General features: G+C 68.2%; 2 protein-coding genes across 3 annotated transcripts; both read right to left on the reverse strand.

The window, feature by feature from the left end:
• Positions 1–12: 12 nt before the first annotated feature.
• Positions 13–13457, reverse strand: LOC308055309 (inactive phospholipase C-like protein 2). Of its 2 annotated transcripts, none has more exons than XM_080369142.1 (6): positions 12897–13457; positions 4493–6982; positions 4068–4271; positions 3442–3517; positions 1534–1643; positions 13–1304 (listed from the first exon to the last, which is right to left on the reverse strand). In XM_080369142.1, the coding sequence occupies exons 1-6, from the start codon at positions 13086–13088 to the stop codon at positions 1119–1121; spliced, it is 3258 nt and encodes a 1085-aa protein (XP_080225268.1). In that variant the 5' UTR covers positions 13089–13457; the 3' UTR covers positions 13–1118. The 2 variants fall into 2 exon arrangements, with proteins under 2 accessions (XP_080225268.1, XP_080225269.1); XM_080369143.1 differs by lacking the exon at positions 12897–13457 and adding an exon at positions 7510–7567.
• Positions 13458–15629: 2172 nt separating this feature from the next.
• On the reverse strand, positions 15630–19216 carry GHDC (GH3 domain containing). Its single transcript, XM_080369197.1, is given in 8 exon segments — positions 15630–16693; positions 16963–17051; positions 17211–17344; positions 17472–17543; positions 17642–17825; positions 18089–18690; positions 18692–18845; positions 18936–19216. Coding segments are annotated over 8 exon segments (1650 nt in total). The 5' UTR covers positions 19150–19216; the 3' UTR covers positions 15630–16492.
• Positions 19217–19527: the final 311 nt, after the last annotated feature.

Consider the following 19527-nt stretch of genomic DNA (forward strand, 5'->3'; position numbering starts at 1 on the left):
GGCCGGTAGCTCGGAGACCGGCCAGGCCTTTCCCCTCATTTGCAGCTCCTCATTGTGCGGGTGCTCGCCGGCTGGGCACAGTGGCCAGGCAGCGTGGCACTAATGAGGCCATAATTGCCCGCGGGTCCCATGGCCGGGCCGGCACAAAGGGGCTGAAGGTCAGTGCTGGGGAGGCACTGGCCTGCTCCCGTCCGCTCCTCGTGGCCCCATTAGGCTAATTACCTCCCTGAACAAAGGGGTGCCGGGCAGCCGCATGGATCCTTGACATGGGGAGCCGTCACCCTGCGCTCGGCTGGTGCGGGGAGAGGGATGGTGCTGCCAGGCATCCTGGATCCAGTGCCACCCTCCATCCCTTTTGATGACCCCATCCCGCCTTGGCACGTGGAGGGAGCAGCAGGGCACCAGGGTGGGTCTCGCACTCTTTATAACGCTCCGCAGCCACGGTCCGACCCCCAGACCGCCCCCCACCCACGGCTTGCACCGGGACCCCCTCACCCTGAGAGGGGAGCCCCAATGTTTCCCTGATGCCAAAAGCCACATCTGCTGCCCAGGCCAGTCTGCAGTGAGCCCCCGGCCCCCTGTACCCCACATCCTCCCAGCCCCTCTGCGCAGTGAGGTCCCCAGGGAGGGGAGGGAACCCGCTGCCCCGTGAAGAGGGGATGAGGACCAGTCAGAACCCTTCCCATCAGGCAGGTTTTCCCTGGGGCTGGCAAGGGCAAACCCCGCAGCGCTGGCCGGGGACAGGCGTCTGGCACAGCAGGCTGCGGGTACATGCACACAGGAGCCGAGGTGCCAGCATCCCTGCCATCCCTGCAGCAGGGTGCTTGCTCTGGAAGCAGATGGAGGAGATGGATGAAGCCTGGAAGCTCAGAGGGGGGCAAGCAGGAGTGGGAACACCCCTCCCCATCCTCCTCTCTGCCTCCCCACCCTCCCCTTTGGACCCCACTGCAGCCCCTCGGCACAGCAGAGCACAGCACCCAGACCCACAGGCACCCCACCCCGCACACCGAGCCTGCGGGCAGGCAGCTGCCCGTCTGTCAGCAGGCTGGGGGTCCCTGGTCCTGGCCCCTGCAGCCGGGGGGGTGCTTAGTCCGGGCCTCCCAAGCCCCAGGCCGGGGTCAGCAGGATGCTGTGTCACCACCTCCTTCCGTCTCAGGGATGGGCTCCAGCGGGGCGCGCAGGCGGGAGGGCTCCGGTGAGGCCGAGCCGTTCCTGCCGATGCCACACGACTGTCCCGCGTTGTGGATCTGCCACAGGTTGTCCAGCGCCTCCGCCTTGGCGTGCTTGAGGAGGTCAGCCTGGCCCTGCGTGGGGACGCGGCATCAGGGGCTTCCCCACGGCCACGCCATGTGGGCTGGCCGGACCCATGTGCACAGCACGGGCTGCTCCGCCAGCCACCCCCCCCGAGGGGGGCTCGCTGGGTGCCAGGACCCCCCTGAAGGGGCCCATGCCATGCCCAGCTCTCATGGAGCATCCCCTGAGGAGGCAGGGAGGGGGTGGCAGAGTGGGGGCCGCGCAGCCCTTGCCCCTCACCTTCAGGACGGTGATGTTCCAGGCGAAGCTCTCCAGTGCCTTCTGCAGCTTGCGGCCCCGCAGCCCCTCCTTGGCCTCGATGCGGTGCAGCTCCTTGTGGAAGTCCATGCCTGCGCCGACAGGACCGTCACTAAGCCGCTGCGGGGCCACCAGCACAGGGACGGCCACGGCCCACCATGGACGGGGGCTGAGCCAGAGGGATGCCCTTTGCCTGGCATGGGGGTGCAGGCTGGGTGGGCTCCCCACTGCCCCAGCATCCCCGGGAACAACGGGAGCCCCCAGCACCACACTCGGCCCCAGCCCTAGGTGGTTGTGGGGTCCCGAAGGTCCCAGAGCTGTGGGGTCCGGCAGGACAGTGACCACCCCAGGCAGAGGCACGGCTCTTGCACCCCACAGCTCACCTGGGGGGCTCAGAGTGGGGCCGCTACCACCCCCCCCCCCCGCAGCCCCGCCAGAGCGCAGGCCCCCGTGCCGTGCAGCGCGTGACGTTCTCGTGAGCGGGCGCTATATTTACCCCTCCTGACGCAGCACCGGCTCCGGGCCCACACAAGGACTCCCACGCAAGCCTGCTCGCCCACACGCTGTCAATCAGCACGTCCCCAGCCCCGCACCTAGCACCCCCCTGGACCCTGCAGCACCCGCCAGCTGGGCACAACCCAGGCCGGCTCCACAGCAGCTTGTCCGTGGCACAGCCAGGGCGAAGGCAGGGACAGGCAGCACCGAGGGCAGGGGGGGGTGGGTGGCAGCCCCCAAACCGCTGCCTGCCACCGCCTCGAGAGGCTGGGCAGAGGCAGCGGCGGCGGCTGCACCCCCCAGAGTCCCTCTGCCCGACACCCCCCAGCACAGCAGCAGGGCTCCCATAGCCAGAACGGCACAGGAGGGTGCAGAGCCCACCCATGCCCCAGCTGCCAGCACCACAGCCTGCGGCCCCCTCCCCAGCAGCGCTCCCCCCAGAGCTGGCAGCAGCGGCAGAGCCGAAAGCCAAGAGCTCGGGGAGGTTTCCGGGCTGCCGCGCAGGCAGGGAACAAACAGGGCTGCTGGCAGCGAGGCTGGTACCGGCCGCGCATGGCACAGAGGGGCCCCATCCTTCCTCCCCAGCCCCTCCAGCTCCTGGCAGCCCTCCCAGCCCCGCAGGGAGCTCACATGAGCCCCCAGCCTGGCAGCCCCCTGTGCACCCAGGGCTGGCTGGGGTGCCCGCACAGCCCCAGCCTGCCGAGGGGCTGCACAGCCATGGGTGCCTGGAGCGGGGCTGGGGGTCCCCAGGATGGGGGGGGAGAACCAGGGCAGACAGCCGGCAGCACCTGCCTGTGTGGGTTCATCCATGTGTCTTGGAAGTCGTAACATTCAGTTGCCACTTCTACCGTCAGCCCCAGCCTGTTATTTCTGGTGCTAATTATATTCTGGTGTTTGGCAGCTAATGACTCTTCCCCACTTCCTCATCAGCCTCCTCCGCTCCCCTCCCTCCCGCACAGCCCCTGCAGCCCACCTGCCCAGCACCCTGCCCAGGCACAGGCAGCCCTGCATCCCAGCACGCCGGCAGCACCCGGCACTGGGCAGCTCAACCCGTGCTGCTGGGACGTGGGAAAACCACAGAGCTGAGTTTGGGGTCACCCCAGCTGGAAATCCCCCTCCCATGGCCGGCCAGCCCTGGCTGCTCTGCCGCTGAGCCCCAGCCCCGGCGCGCACCCGCCGGGGTGCAGACATGCACCTCTTGTCCTTTGCCACGCACCGCAGGTGTGCAAGTGACGGCCAAAAATGCCGGCACGCTGGGCTGTGCCTGTGCTCAGGTATGGAGCCTGCCAGACACGTGCCCCCCGCCCAGCACCAATGCATGGTGCCCCTGTGCCCGGCCCCCCACGGATGTGCCCAGACCTGTGCCAGGGCTGCGCCTGCCCACCCAGGACCCACCTGCCTGCTGCGCCTGGATGAGCTTGCCGTACACCCCATCGGCGGACTCGATCAGCGTCCGGCTGGTCTGGATCATCTGGGGAGAGGGGCGGCGTGAGGAGCTGGGCAGCCCCCAGCCCCACACACCCCCTCGGCAGAGCAGATGGGGAGAAGGGGCTCAGGCAGGGGCCGCCCCTCGCCCCAGCACGGTGGCCAGGGTCTAGCCCTCCTCGCCCCACCACGTGCAGCCAGGTGCGGTGTGACCAGCGCCTGGCCGGCAGCCAGGTCCCCCTCCAACACAAAGGAAGGAAGCGGCTCCGGCTGCAGCTATTAATGGGATTTCTCCCGCCAGGCAAGACCGCAGGATGCCCCGCCAGCCAGCCCTGGCACAGGGTGCAGGCGGCACGGGCAGGGGGACAGGGACTGCGAGGTCCCAGGGCTTGTACCAAGCTGGGTGAGCCTGTGCCTTGACAAGACTCCTCCCTGGGCAGCCCGACAGTCCCCACCAGCCTCCCCCTGCACTGGGAGCGGTGCAGTGCATTTGAGGACCCCCACCCTGCACAGGGCGGTGGTCCTGGTGGTCCCGATGCCATCGGCCCTGCAGGGCATCCCCGCAAGGAGCCAAGCCCCGGCGGGACAGCACTTACCGTCTCGTAGGCGGTGAGGACCTTGCGCAGCAGGTCTGGGATGGGGCCCTGGGCTTCCATGGGGGGGTACTGCTCTGCCAAGTTGAGGGTGACGCTGGGCGCGCTGTCACTGTGTAGCAGCCACGTGGCCACTGTCAGGATGCATTGCTTCATGTTGGCGGCGGGCGTCAGCCCACACAGCTCCTTGAAGGAGACCAGCGCATTCTGTGGGCAGAGACCGGCATCAGGGGCGCAGCCTGGAAGAGCCCCCCAAGAGCCCCCCTGCCGGGTACAATCCCATTTCCCCTGGCTCTCTGCTCCAGACGAGGCTTCTCGCCCGCATCCCCCAGGAGGAGGGGGGATGCCTGGGCTCCCCACTGCTCACGGTCCAGCCCCGTCCTCCCCTGCAGAAACCAGGTTCCCCAGTGCCTCTGCAGGGTCCGTACCTGCACGTTCTCCCGCAGGTCAGTGGCCTCCCGCAGTGGCTGGGTGGCTGTCCGAAAGACCTCATCGATGGCCTTGATGCCAGTGGTCTTGGTGGAGGTATACTCCCGCACCCGGCGGCCCCGGCGCCCTGCCAGCCCCCGGCGGTGCCCCTTGCCCCCGCCGCGGCGGTCAGTGATGGCCACGTGCACAAAGAGGGTGGCGTGGGGCAGGGGCTCCCCAGCCAAGGACTGGAGGGGGACGTGCCGGTAGCCAGGCTGCAGGCACTCGAAGGGGATGGTGTACTGGGCAATGAACTCGTCTCCGATGTAGTCGTCATCCAGCACGACAAAGCGCAGGACGGCCAGCTCCGGCAGGTTGATCTGGAACTCCAGGCTCTCGTCGAAGACGGGGTTGTCCCCGCTCTGCAGGGCCGTCTTGGTGCGGTGCTCGGCGCAGTCAGCTGGGATGCCATGGATCTCGGCGCAGACATAGGGCTCCACCACCTCCCCCTTGGCGCCTGAGCCCTTGGGCTTGGGCAGGTTCTGCCCGCTGATGACCTTGAGGTGCAGGAGCTGGGCAGGCACCCCGGGCAAGGAGTCCTTGGCATTGGCACTGAAGTAGGAGACCTCTTCCCGCATGATGGCGGGGCGGAGGACGTAGCCGCACGCGCCGTTCTGCCGGAACCAGCCCGCGTTCAGGTCCATCATGAGCCCCGGCGTCTGGTAGTTCATGGCCACCATCTGGCAGCCGCACTTCCAGAAGTCCTGGGGGTTCATGTTGCTGGCGTCAATGCGCATGGGGCTGGGATAGACACGGGAGAGGAACCGCTTGTTGTAGCTCACCAGCTCGGCCGGGCACTCGTTGGCGAAGCGTCCTGCCTCCACCTCGCTGAAGGAGCACATCTCCCAGTAGCGCTGCCCGCGCCGTGAGCTCTCGAAGTCCTGGAAGGGGACAGCCTGGCAGAGGCTTACCAGCTCCGAGAGCTCCCGGCTGAGGCGCACCCGCCGCAGGCCACCTCCCTCTGGCACCTCCCGGTCCTCCTGGCCCAGCCGCCGTGCCAGCTCCCAGCCTTCCTCCTCATCCGACACCTCCCCCTCGCTGTCCTCACAGCCGGGCGGCAGCTTCTTGCCCTTGATGAGGATGCGGCCCTTGAGCTGCTCTGGGGAGGGCAGGTAGGACGCGGCGGGGTTGGGGGGCTCCAGGTACAGCTTCTCCCCCAGTGTCTTGCGCAGGCACTGGGCGGCGAGGCGCTGCTGGGGGGCTGAGCAGCGCACCACCAGGCAGAGGATGAGGGGATAGGCGGAGGCGGTGAAGGCGTGCTGGTCGATCAGCCCCACCACGGCACGGAAGGGCACGCAGGAGGCGGCCGAGGGGCTGGTGTAGACCACGGGCTCGCCCTCAGGGCCATCCCACAGCACCAGCTCGATGCTGCGGCAGCCCAGGCCCAGGGCGCTGATGTAGCCACTGATGTCCGAGCGGCCCCAGAAGTTGTCCTCCAGCAGGCAGGCACTGTGGGCAGAGCTGATGTAGTAGTGGGAGAGGGGCTGCGCCATGTCCTGGCACACCTTGCGGTGCTGCGGGTCGAAGATGGAGCAGTCAGCGGAGAGCAGGTAGCGCGTGAAGCCATCGATGGCCAGGTAGCCCTTCTCCCGGCCCTCCTTGGAGGGCTCGTACTTGCCGACGATCTCCAAGCACTTCTCCTCCGTCACCCCCTCCATGCCCTGCTCCACTTCCAGGAACATGAGCAGGTCCTTCAGACCCAGGTACTCCTTGTTGCTGGAGAACTGCACCAGCAGGAAGAAGATCTCGGGGCGGGTGCAGAGCTCGCAGTACGCCTCCACAAAGAGGTCGCAGGCCACCTCCGCACCGGGACGCTCGCTGGCCTTCTGCAGCTCCTTGAACTTCAGCTCGATGGTGGACGTCTTCATGCCTGGGTTGAGCGCTTTGATCAGCTGCACAGCCCGGGACACAGGGATGCGGCCAGATTTCTCCAGGTCGGCGAGGTCAAAGACGGAGGAGATCCAGGAGGTTCGGAGGCTGGGGTGGCCGGTCCCGGGTGCCTCGGGAGTGTGTTTCCCATAGGACACCAGGTACCGGAGTCCCATCACCCAGGCGCTCACCACGTCAGCCGAGCTGGCCACGAGGTCCAGGGACTCATAGTTGTCTCCGTAGATGATGGAGAAGGCGCACTCATCTGGGAACTGGTCGGAGAGGCCATTGCTGCGCAGGACGGGTGTCTTCTTGCCCACGCGCACCTCTTTGACCGACTTGATCTCGATCTTGGCTTTCTCCGAGTCCTTCTTGGAGGGCTCCCAACGTACGGAGCGCATGTCAGCATCCAGCACAAAGAAGCGGCTGTACATGCGGGAGTTGGAGCGCACCTTCTTCAGCTCACAGCCCTCCAGCATGAAGGAGATGCAGGCAGCCGTGCTGTTGATCTTGCGGTCATTGGGCATGGTGCTGAAGGACACCGTTTTCTTCTTCTGCGGCGGCCGCTGCCGGGAGCCATCCTGCCAGGGGGGGAAGAAGGGGGCAGAGCCATCAGGGATGGGACGGGCAGCTCACACCCTCCTGCCACATGCTGTCCCCACGCCAACCCTGACGCATAGCACAGCACCCCAGGGTGCCCAGCACCATGCAAAGCCCAGTCCACCCCAGTCCAACCCTCTCCCCAGTGGCTGGGAGCTGGCTCCAGCCCGGGCCTCCCCCACGGCTCACTGCCTGGCTTATTTTAACTCCGCTTTCCTTCCTTCCTTCCTGCTCCCGGCCCTGAGCCGGATCCTTCCCCACTGCTCACTCACCCTTGGAGGCACAGCCACGCACAGGCAGCCCGGCAGGGTCCCCATCTCCCCAGCCTGGGGACACCAGAGGGAAAAAGGGGCCCGGCAGGACCAGCCTGTGCCCCCAGCATCCCCATCGCCGCAGAGGGGCACACACCATGGCCCCCCACACCTACCCCTGCACCCCAGGCGCTGACCCCAGGCACCATGGCAGCAGTGGGGTGCAAGGACGTCTGAGGCACCCCGAGGTGATGCACGGGCAGAACTGCTCCTGGGGAGCCCCAGCCAGACCCCCCCCCACTCCAGGAGCGGTGCAGGACAGTCACCTGCAAGTGCCACGCGCTGGGGACAAGCGCAGCATGGCTGCTGCTGCCTGTACGGGGTCGCAGCGGGTACGGGCTGTTGGCTGCCTGCACCCCTGCACCAGCCCTGCCCCTCAGCGGGGACAGGAGACCGACCCTGCTGCCAAGGGTCTGGAGAGGGCAGGGAGATGAGGGGGAACAGCAGGGCTGGGCACATATTATGGGATGGATTTCATTAAGTGCTGCAGTAGGAAGAGATTTAATCCACTTCTTCAAGATTATGGTGAGTCACCTCTAATCTGGTGGTGTTTCCAGCAGAGGCAGCTCCTACCCAGCTGCCCAGGTTGGGGATGAGGGGTTATCCCCCTCCAGCACCCCAAAAGCTTCCCCACCTCCTCCCCAGGGCTGCCGCAGGGCTGGCCAGCAGCCTGGGCAAGCACGTCCCCCCCCCGCTGTGGTGCCTGACCCTGAAGAGTCTGGATCTGCCCCTGTTGGCCCAAGGGCAACCGGGATGGGTCGTGGAGGTGGCTGGCCAGCTCCCCCCCGGGGATGCCTGGGACACAATGTCCTTGGAAAAGGGGAACCGGCCCCAGCCCTCAGCACCATGTCAGGGCTGGCCGGGTCCTGCTGTCCCGGAGGGAAATGCCTTCCTGGGCAGCGGGCACCGGCAGGCAGCAGCGCCATGCCACTGCAGCCGCCCTGCTCACCCGCGAAGGCTGACCACACTCAGCCTGGCGATGGGGCTACATCCCCCCGCTGGGATGCAGGAGCTGTTTGCATCCTCTCGCTGCCAGATTGCTCCGAGGAGCCAGCTGAGCGCCAGGACCCTGCCTCCGTGCCAGCCAGCTCCCAGGGCAGGGATGTCCCCTGCTCAGCTGGCTCCTGGCCCCCCTGGCCAGCGGCAGCTGCCCCCTCTCTCTGCAGCAGGCAGCAGGGTGGTGATGCACAGCATCGCCGCAGCCCCACCATCCACCTGGGACAACCGCCCCCAGGGCTGAGCCGGGGACCCCGCTGTGGGTGCCGGACACCGGGTGCTGGTGGGGGCTCAGCGGCAGGTCACACCATTGGGTGGGGAAGGACTGGGTGCCCGCAGGTCACACCGTCGGGTGGGGAAGGACTGGGTGCCCGCAGGTCACACCGTCAGCCAGCCCCGTGGGGAAGGACTGGGTGCCCGCAGGTCACACCGTCGGCCGGCCCCGTGGGGAAGGACTGGGTGCCCGCAGAGCCGCCGGGACGCTTCCTGCGAGCAGCAATCTGAGCGCCGCACTGCTGGGGCCCTTGCCCCCGCCATGGGTGATGGTCAGTACCGAGAGCGGCACCCTCCTGCCCCAGGCAGGACCCCTGCACTTCTACAGCCCCACTCCCCGCCCCGGCACACCCCACCCCGGGCGGCTCCGCACCGGGCCCCACAGCCGAAAACAGGAAATCCATCCGGAAAGGAAACACGGGTGGGGGGCCTGCATGCACCCAGCGCCCAGGGACCTGCTGCAGTTGTGCCCACCGCAGGCACCTAGACCCACCCCTCCGGCAGCAGCCCTGCCAGGCCCTGGGCCACCCCTGGCTCAGGGCAAAAACGCGAACGCCCTCCCTGCAACCCCTCAGCCCCCCAGGCTTGGGAAGGGGAGGGGGTGCTGCTGCAGCACTTTGGGGTGCTGATGCATGGCACGGAGTTGAGTGCCCCACAGCACGTGGGCTCTGCCCTCCCTGCCTGCACAGAACTACAGGAGTTCCCAGCATTTGCTGCTGTCAAATGCATTTGCAGCCAGTGAGGCAGTGGCAGCAGCCATGTGGGGCCTCCCACCATGCCGGCTTCTCAGTCTGGCCTGGGCTGCGGCAGGGAAAAGCCACTGCTCCCCGGCAGCCCCTTACACCGGTGCTTTCCAGGTGGGCTTCAACCCTGGGGCCACCCCTCTAAGCGCTCCACAAGGCATGGGCAGGAGCGGTGCAGGCAGCAGCGGAGGCAGGAGGATGTGGCACCCATGGCCACGGGGGCACAGAGCATCCCCGGTCACAGGGCAAGGGCTCCGGCGGGAGCAGAATGTCCTGCTCGCTGTGCCGCGAAGCTGGCAGCGAGCAGGCAGGGCTTCTGCCAGTGCTGCCATACACACTGCACGCACACAGCCCAGCTCTGCAGGAGGAACATGCACTGACCATGATGCCAACCGTGATGCCAATGGTGAGCATGGGCATCTGGCTAGGCACAGAGGGCACGTCCAAGCCCAGCTGCCCATGCCCTGCCCAGCTCTGCAGCATGTGCTAAGCATCTCTTTGGCCAATTACCTCCTGCGATTACTGCCCTGGCGAGTGCAGCAGCCCTAATCTCAGCCGCTACGTGACCGCCATCATTACCCGGCCAAGCAACCCGCTCCCAAGCGGAGGGATGGGGAAGAGCCCACCAGCCACCCCTCCCTTCCCGTTGTCCCCCAAGGCCCAGCCAGGGCAGTCCCCGCGGCGCAGCAGCTCATGATGGGGCAGGAGAGAGGAACCAACAGCCTCTGGGGCTGAGGCATCCCGGCCCAGCTGTGGCTCTGCTGCCCAGCCAGGAGCGCGACTGCTGCTGCCCCGGCTGCAGGACCCCTCTCCCAGCCATGGGGTATGTGGTGGGGATGCGTTTCACCCGGGGGACGGGGCTGTTCCCTGGCCATGACGCGACTCATCCGCAACTGGTTTCCCCAGATCCCGGTTCTTCCCACTGGCCCCATCCCAAGCTGGGCAGCGCGAGCAGGGGTGCAGGCAGGCAGCGACAGCCGGCAGCACCAGAGCGGAGGTAGTGGGAGGCCAGGCACAGCCAGGGCTTTTCTACCATCGTTTGTTCCCTGCCAAGAAGATAGGGAGTGACACATCCACTCCCCGCGGCACCAGCTGCCGCTACCCAGCGAGGGGCTGTGGGAGCAGAGGTACCGCACGGCTCCTGGGGCTGGTGCGGGATAGGGAAGAGGCACAGGGGACAGGGCAGCGGGGTGCGGGGGAAGGGTCACCTCCTGCAGCAGGGAGGAACAGATCCATGACCCCCTCCCATCCCTCTCCAGCATCCTCCCAGCCACCAGATCTCCAGCCCCCGCCACTTCCAGCCTGGGAAGAAAGCAGGGAGCAGGTCCTCCAGCCAGGGCATGGGGATGCTGCATGGGGCCAGCTCTGGGCTGCCCAGCACAGCTGGCTCCGGGCTCCCCCTGCCCCAGCACAGCCCATGATTCTCACTTTCAGATTCACTCCTCCAGCCCTTTCTGGAAATCCCAAAAAATAACCGAGGTGGCAGCTCTTCCCACATGTGCCTCCACTTCATCAGCAGCCAGCCCGCTGCCCCACTGCTTGTTTGTGCCTTCGCTCCAAGCTGTAGCCAGACTTTGTGTGCTGGGCCCCCTCCCTGCCCCACAGCTCCCGACTGGCTCTGCAGCTGAGCAGTGGGTGCAGCCCCTGACGCCCACCCACCACCGTGCAGGGTGGGCAGCGAAGTTGCCACAGACCCCACAGCACAGGAACTGCCTCAGCATCCCCCAGGGATTCAGGGTTGGGCAGCTGCTCCCCAGGTCCCACTGGCGCTAGCTGGGACCCAGACCTGCCAGAGGGTCGCCACAGACCCTCTCCCCAGCCAGTGTGCTGAGCTGGTCCGAGCCACTCCACCGGCTGGGGAGAGCCCGGACAGGGAGGGGTCTGAGCTGGTGGCAGTGGAGGGGCTGGCAGAGGACACGCTGTGTCCCCTGTGGACAGGAGAGCTGTGCTGGGGAAGCAGCAGGAGTGGTGCCCCCAGACAGGTGAGGGCAGCAGTGCAGTGCAGGTAGCCAGTGCCAGCACAGTCCCATGAGCAGCAAGTCTGCCCACTGTCCCTTGCCTGCCAGACTCAGCCCGTGGAGGGGCTCAGCACCGTCAGGGTCCTGAGGCACAGGCAGGCTCAGCCAGGGAAACTCACAGCGGTGGGGTTTGGGACCTGCGGCACCTGGGCAGGATCAGGCTCCAGATGGACTCGGAGATGCATGATGGACCCGCGCAGGCTGGGGACGCCATCTGGGTCTGACCTCCTCCAGCGCCAGCACCTTCCCCCACCAGTGCTGGCCCGGGGCCACCCGACCTTCACGTGAGGCCAAATCCCATGGTAGCACATGGCAATGACAGGGGACAGTCCGGGGACAAGCCAGAGGTTCATCTGCAGCCCACAGTACCCGCAGCTGGTCCCTGGGTGAGGAGCGGCAGGGAGGGATGCTGCCCAGCCCCGGCAGGAGCGGGAGACCCTGGCGAGGTCCCCAGGGAAACCGGGCACCAACACTGGTCTCTGGCTGCACCGGAGCACCGGGAGGTCTCCTCGCCATCACCGTGTGGGGCACAGCCTGGTTGCTCCTGCAACAGTTTGCAGCGGGAGCCGAGACGGGCACAGGCAGGGGTGCGGGGTCCCTCCGGCCGCCTGGACAAAGGGCTGACGCTGCTGCCCGGGGAAGCGGGTCCAGGGGGCAGAAGGCCGGGGGAGGGCTGGCATCACCCAACAGCCCCCACACAAGGTATTAATAGCACCGGAGCAATCCCAGCTTAAAATAGGCTGCCAGGAGTGGGGAGGCGGACGCGACCTATTGTGTCAGTGAGCACCGCCGGCATAAGCACAATTAGTGGGGCTCATTTAGGAAAGCACACATGTGACCCATTGCCCACCCACGTGGGAGACCCCCAGAGACCCTCCCTGGCCCACAGCTCTGCCGGTGACCTCACCGGCCACCGCACGGCTCCGGGAGGCGTCGGGAGCTGGCCAGGCCAGGCCCCAGGCTCAGCGCCTTTGCGGGAGGGAGCACGGGAGAGCGGAAGGTGCTCGGGAGCCAGGAGCAGGCTCGCTGGCACCCATGGGTGCAGGATGGGGTGATGCTGCAGCGTGGCTCCCATGGCAGCAGCAGCGTGGCCGTGCAGGGGACCAGCGTGCCCGGCCGGGGCAATGCACGGCCACCCGAAGGGGACAGGCCTGGCCTGGCTGCGCACGACGCCCGAGGCTTTGCCCTTGGGGACCCGCGGCGCCGGACAGGGCGAGGGGACACGGCGCCAGCGCTGAAGCAGCCCCGGGCAGCCCGGTGCGGCGGGCAGGGGGCGAACCCCGCGCCCAGCCGGGCAGGCACCACCCGGGCACCGAGCCGGGGCTGCCGCTGCCCTGCGCACCGACCCCCCGGGCGCGGCGGGACCCCGGGGGTGGCGGGCAGGGCGGGCAGGGCAGGCGGGACGGGCAGGGCCGGTCCCCGCGGGCTCCGGGGCGGGGGGTCGCGGCTCTGCCCGCCGAGCCCTGCGCAGGTGCCGGGCGGCGCCGGTCCCGGGGGGGCTCCCGGGAGGGGCGGCGGGAGGGGCCGGGGCCGGGGCCGGTGCGGGGCTCTCACCTTCATGATGCTGGCCCGGGGCGCGGCGGGCGCGGGGCTCCGCTCCGCCGAGTCCTCGCGGCTGCTGCTGCCCGAGCCCGACCCGGGGCTGCCGCCGCCGCCGCCGCCGCCGCCGCCGCGGGGCCCGTTGGGCAGCGGCACGGCGGGGCGGGGCGAGCCCGGCGGCGGGGCGCCCCGGGGCCCCTCCGCCATCCCCCGCGGCCTCAGGGCAGCGGCCGCCGCGGGGCCCCGGGCGCCCCCGGAGCCTGCGCCCGCCGCCGCCGCCGCTGCGGGCTCAGTGGCGGAGCGGGCGGGAGGCGGCGCGGCCGGGAGGAGGGGACGGGCCGGGCCGGGGCCGGGGGCGGGGACGCGGACGGGGACGGGGATGGGGACGGCGCGCCCCCCACCCCACCCCCCCGCCCCGGGCTGCAGCGGCGGGGAGCGGTGACGGGCACCGGGCACCGGGCACCGGCACCTCCTGCCGCTGGAGCCTCCCGCCCCCGGCCTCCGCCCAGCGCCGCAGCGCCCGGGCCCGGCGACCGCCCCATCCCGGCGGGACCACGGCCAAGCCCGCACCCTGCAGCCGGGCACCCACACCGAGCCCGCAGTCTGGCACCCGCACCCTGCCCGCACCCCGCAGCCTTGATGCCTGCAGCCTGGCACCCCAAACGAGCCTGCACCCTGCAGCCTGGCACCCCAAACCAACCTGCACCCTGCAGCCTGGCACCCCAAACGAGCCTGCACCCTGCAGCCTGGCACCCCAAACCAACCTGCACCCTGCAGCCTGGCACCCCAAACGAGCCTGCACCCTGCAGCCTGGCACCCCAAACCAACCTGCACCCTGCAGCCTGGCACCCCAAACCAACCTGCACCCTGCAGCTTGGCACCCCAAACGAGCCTGCACGCTGCAGCTGGTCACCCACACCGAGCCTGCACCCTGCAGCCCTGACGCCTGCAGCCTGGCACCTGAAGCAAGCCTGCACCCTGCAGCCTGGCACCCCAAACAAACGTGCACCCTGCAGCCTGGCACCTGAAATGAGCCTGGCACCCTGCAGCCTTGATGCCTGCAGCCTGGCAACTGAAACAATCCTGCACCCTAGAGCCTGGCACCCAAACCCAGCCCCTATCTTGCAGCCTGGCACCCAGAACGAGCCTGCACCCTGCAGCCTGGCACCCAAATCAACCTTGCACCCTGCAACTGGGCACCCACACCCTGCACCCCAGCACCCAAACCCAGCCTGCACCCTGCAGCCGGGCACCCAAAACAATTCCGCACCCTGCAGCCTGGCACCCAGAACGAGCCTGCACCCTGCAGCCTGGCACCCAAAACAATCCTGCACCCTGCAGCCTGGCACCCAAATCAACCTTGCACCCTGCAGCTGGGCACCCACACCCTGCACCCCAGCACCCAAACCCAGCCTGCACCCTGCAGCCGGGCACCCAAAACAATCCTGCACCCTGCAGCCTGGCACCCAGAACAATCCTGCACCCTGCAGCCTGGCACCCAGAACAATCCTGCACCCTAGAGCCTGGCACCCAAACCCAGCCCCTATCTTGCAGCCGGGCACCCAAAACAATCCTGCACCCTGCAGCCAGGCACCCAGAACAAGCCTGCACCCTGAAGTCTGATACCCAAAATGAGCCTGCACCCTGCAGCCTGGCACCCCAAACAAAGCTGCACCCCGCAGCTGATCACCCACACTGAGCCTGCACCCTGCAGCCTTGATGCCTGCAGCCTGGCACCCCAAACAAACGTGCACCCTGCAGCCTGACACCTGAAGCAAACCTGGCATGCAAAACAATCCTGCACGCTGCAGCTGGGCACCCACACCCTGCACCCCAGCACCCAAACCCAGCCTGCACCCCACAGCCTGGCCTGCCTGGGCATCCCCCGGCCAAGCCTGCAGCCTCCCGCAGGCCAGCAGCCAGGCAGGGGCAGGGGGAAGCCCTGGGCCAGCGCAGCCCTCCCAGGCAGGGGACCCAAGGCTCTTGCTGAGGGGCTGGCTCACTGTGGGGCCTCTGGGGTGGGCTGTGTGTGCCCCCAGGGCAGGTGCCTTCGCGTGTGCATGGCACAGGTGGTGGCACCAGCAGCCCCCCTGGGCTCTCCGGGTGGGTCTTCAGGGACCACCCCCCCTCGCCTGGAGCCCAGCTTTACCACCCTGGCCTTTATCCAGCCCCCACCCATCCCACTCCCCACTAAAACCCAACCAGTACCCTGCTGGTGCCAGGCACACCCGATGCCAGCACTTCTATCCCCACCCCCCCAGGCACCCCCCCCCAGGTACCCCCCAGCAGCAGTCAGCTTCTCCCCTACTTGCAGTGGGAATTTTGCTGTAGGGTTTGGGGGTTTTTCTTTGTCGGCAGGGATGGGGGAAGGGGCTTTAGCCCACTTTCCATCCCTGGCAGAGGTTTTGGCTGTGCCGGGGGATGCTTTGTGTGGACCTTGTACAAGACATTGTCTTCTGCCGGTGGCCTGGCTTGCCCCCGCCCCCCCCCCCAGCAGCAGCTGCCTGCGCAGCAGGTTCCCCAAGCACCGCGGCTCACTAGCCCTTAAAATAAACCTTAACAAGCAGGAGGGGGAAAAGACCGGCCCCCCCTCCTGCCTGGTACCTTAATGCCTCAAAGGCACAAACAGCACGACGCCCCCAGAGCCCCAGCCAGCCGCTGAACTGGTTAAATATTCATGGCTGCCCCTTCCCCAGGAGCCCCGAGGAAATAACAGCAACTTCTCAACCACCAGAGCAGAGTCCGGGCTGTCATCAAGCAATCTCTTTAATGAGGATCACAACTAATAGTATAAAAAAAAAATCAATCCCAGAGTTCTGTCCTTTATTTATTTTTCAGAGATAATCCTCCTTTATTTTGCTGCTTTTTTTTTTTTTTTAAACGTTAAAAGCAGCCCTGGCTGGAGCTTATTCTTTCCTAAAGCAGCGGACGTGCACTGGAGCCCGGCGGAGGGGCTGCTCGCTGGCAGCCGGCACCTGCCACCACCAGCCGCCCCGTGCCCTGCCCACGGTGTCCCTTGCCAAGGGACAAAATGCCACAGGGCTCTGGAGCCCAGCACAGGGGTGAGCCGAGCTCCCGCGCAGGCCTTGAGGCTCTGCTGCTCCTCCTGCTCCCGGGGAGGTTTCCACTGTCCCCCCTGCTCCGGCTGTGGGCTGCGATGGCTGAGGTTTCCCTCGGGAAAGGTACAGGCACTCGCTTGGCCGTGCCTGCCAGCGGGTGCTGCCAAGGCACTGAGCGGAGCAGGGCGAGCCATGGCTCTGGTGGCAGGACCCAGCTGCCCCGTGATGCTCACAAGCCCCCGGGGTCCCTCTCTGTGCCCAGACCAGCCCGGCGAAGGGCCAGGGCTGCTGGCAAGTGCTGGGCTGTGCTGCACATCCTGCTCCATCCCCGTGGGCAGCACCGAGCAGGGTGCCCACAGGCACCCGCTGCCACCACAGAGCAGGGGCACGGTTGAGCTCGCTGGCTCCATCCCCTCCACTCAGCCAAATCCTGTGGGGCTGCGCACCCTCGCCCCTGCGCCCCTCACCAGGCACTCAGCCCCGCTCCCCCCCTGAAGGGCACACGCCAAGCGAACCCCAAGGGCAGGGGGGCTGCAGGACCCCCGGGCTGCCCTAGGAGATGACGGTGCTCTGGATGAGCTGCAGCAGCTTCTCCTCCCGCAGGACCCTGGGCATGGGGAGGGGGGTGCCCAGGGCCTCCCGCAGCCGGGCAAAGGCCCCAGCCCCCACCAGGTGCAGGCGCAGGGGCCCAATGCTGCCCTTGAAGCGGAAGGATTTATAGATGGGGAAATCCTCCTGGAGACACTGGTCCAGCTGCAGAGAGAGGGCAGGCTGCCTGCGCTGCTCTGACACCGGCGGTCCCACCACCATCACTCCCACGCCGTGCCCATGCCCACCGCCAGCTGTAGCCCCCCGGGCAGGGCCAGGCTGTGCCCGTGCCCCTCCAGCCATGTCCCCCCACCCAGCGAAGCATCCCTGCAGCACAGAGGCTGCCGGGCCAGCGCCACCACTGCCTGGCTGCGCCCACCCTGCTGCCTCAGCTGCAAGGAGCTGCTCCGGAGCAGAGCCTGCATCCCCCTCACCTTGTAGCGCTGCCCCTCCGACAGGTCCCGCAGGCCCCGCAGCTCCACGAACACCTCGTAATGGGGGGCACCGGCTCCCGAAGAGGTGCCTGCAGCAGCATCATCAGCGTATTAAGGCCACCTGCAGCCCCCCGCCACACCCCACACAGGCAACCCAGGGCTGAGCAGGGCACAAGAGGGTTGGCAGAGTCCCGGGCAGCGCCAGCTGTGCTTCTGGGGGGGACTCAGGCAGTTCGGGGGGGACTCACCCAGCAGGGCACTCTCCACGCAGACGTAGTCGACCAGGCGAGCACCCGGCCACATGCCCACAGCGCGGCACAGGCTCTGGCAGAACCGGTCCTCAGGGATGCTCTCGCCCCGCACGCTCAGCGCCTGGCTCTCCCTGCGGTGTGGGGAGTCAAGGTGAGTGCCCCATGCCGGGGGTGCCATGGACAGCACCCCATCCAGACCCTACCCAGCACAGGGCCCCCCACGCCGCCCCCCGAAGTGAGGGGCAGGGGTGTCCTGACCTGCGCACGGGCTCCACCACCGGACACTGCTTGTGGAAGCCGGCCACCCTCAGCACCTCCCCAGCACGGCACCTGCGTGGGGGCAGGGCAAGCGTGAAGTGGGACCAGTGTCAGGCATGTGGGGCTGGGGTGGGCAGCCCCCCTGGACCACCACAGCAGGGAAGAGGCACCTGTACTCTCCTGGCTGGGCCGTCAGGACCAGCCCATACTCGCGTCCCTCCCAGAGCTCGTCCAGCAGCACCGTCTGTGGCTCCTCCTTGGCCGGGCAGGGCAGGAACTCGTAAAAAGCCCAGTCAGGGCACAGCAGGAATCGGGGTGCTGGCTCCTCCGGCCACAAGTTCACACCTAGTAGGGCTGGGCAGAGGGCAGCGTGTGTCAACGTGAGTCCCCCAGCCCCCCCTGTCCCTGCCCACGCAGCCTCACCCCCCTCCAAGGGGGAACTTCTCGGCCGGCGGCAGGACAGAGCTGTTTTCAGAGAGCAGGGAGGATTCTCCAGGGAGGGATGCGGCACAGAGGTGCACCCGCATCTGCAGGGGCAGGGGGGGTTGTGTTGCCATATGGCAGCGGTTCCCCCCCATGCACCCAGGGTAGGCTGTGGGGACACAGGGGACACTCACCTCCCGCTGCCCGGTAGAAGGGGCAGTAGAGCGGCAGCCCCTTGCAGTCGGCGCGGCGGAGGGCATCGCAGTAGAGCTGCTCCGCACCATGCGCCGTCCCCACCACCACCACCTCCAGCTGTGGCCACAGGCGCTGCACGATGCCCTCTGGGCCCCGGGCACACTCGGCCCGTAGCTCAGCCGCCCGGGCGGCGCTGGGGACCAGCAGCGCCTGCAGCCGGCCCCGCACAGCCTCGGGCAGCCCGGGCTGGGGGCTCAGCCTGCCCAGCGCCAGGTCCTGTGCCAGCTCGGGCCAGCCAGCATGCAGGGCCGCCAGCGCGTCGTGCAGCTCGCTGGCCAGCCCGGCCTCCAGCACATGCAGGGCACGCTCCTGCAGCGCCAAGAGCAGCTGCACCCGCAGCGCGGCGGCCCGCGAGGGCAGGGTGCCCGCCTCGACCGGGGTGCAGTACAGGGTGGGCAGGGGCCAGCCTGCCGGGGCGCGGGGGTGCCCTGGCACCCAGGAGAGCAGGGCCGTGCGCCAGGGGGCCAGCGCCCGCGGGGAGAGGCGGGGGTCAGGCGGGGCAGCCCCGGGGGGCGGTGCAGCCCTCCCGGTGTGGGGTGCCTGTGCTCCCCCCCCCCCCCCATACCTGCAGAGGGGGGTCTGTGCCCCAGCAGCTGCGAAGCAGCGCCCAGGGGTGCAGCGGGGGGACCTGCCCCCCCGGCGCCCCAGTGGGGCAGCTCTGCCCCAGGGGATGACGCTCCCGGAAAACCTCGGAGCCTGCTGAGAGAGGCACGGGGTGAGGAGGGCGACCCCCGGGGACACGGACACACACGCACCCCCCAACCCCGAGCCGCCCCCGCCGCTCACCGCGGGCCGTGCCGGCGGGCAGCAGCCGCCGCAGCCGCCGCTCCTGGCTGAGCCGCACCTCGGTGCCCCGCAGCTCCAGCCGTCGGCGGCACCGGCCCGCGGCACGGCACAGCACCGGGCGGGCCAGGCGGTGCCGCAGGGCGGGGAGGGCGGGCAGCGCCGCGGCCGCCACCACCGCCACCAGCGCCACCACCGCCACCAGCGCCACCAGCATCCCGGGCCGCGCACCAGCACAGCGCCCCCGCCGCCCCCCAGCAGGGACGCGGGCACCGGAACAGCGCCCCCGCCGCCCCCCAGCAGGGACGCGGGCACCGGGACCCCCCACCCCACCCCTCCGCCCCGTTATTCCGCCTCCGGGAGAAATGACGGAGAACGACCGCGACCGGCGCCGCCCCCGCCGTCAGCTCCGCCTTGGGGGTTTATTTTCACTTTCTCCTTTCTACAAAAAAAAAACAAAACCCAACCAAAAAACGATGCGCCCCTCTCCGCCCCCACCCCCCACCAGAGAATTAAATCGCAGTTAAAACCCAAGGACACCCCCACCCCCCGCTCTCCATGCGTCGGCAAGAAAAAACTCCTTGTAAGGAATTTT

Source organism: Falco punctatus, assembly GCF_963210335.1.
Source record: "Falco punctatus genome assembly, chromosome: 19".
Classification (NCBI taxonomy): domain Eukaryota; kingdom Metazoa; phylum Chordata; class Aves; order Falconiformes; family Falconidae; genus Falco; species Falco punctatus.

Bases quoted from the DNA above. Each gene is read 5' to 3' on its own strand.
- LOC308055309 (XM_080369142.1), bottom strand. From the start codon at position 13,088: ATGGCGGAGGGGCCCCGGGGCGCCCCGCCGCCGGGCTCGCCCCGCCCC. The intron at 6,983-12,896 runs GTGAGAGCCCCG...CCCCCCTGGCAG, and splicing joins CCCGGGCCAGCATCATGAAG to GATGGCTCCCGGCAGCGGCC. The intron at 1,644-3,441 runs GTGGGTCCTGGG...CTGTCGGCGCAG, and splicing joins CATCCAGGCGCAGCAGGCAG to GCATGGACTTCCACAAGGAG.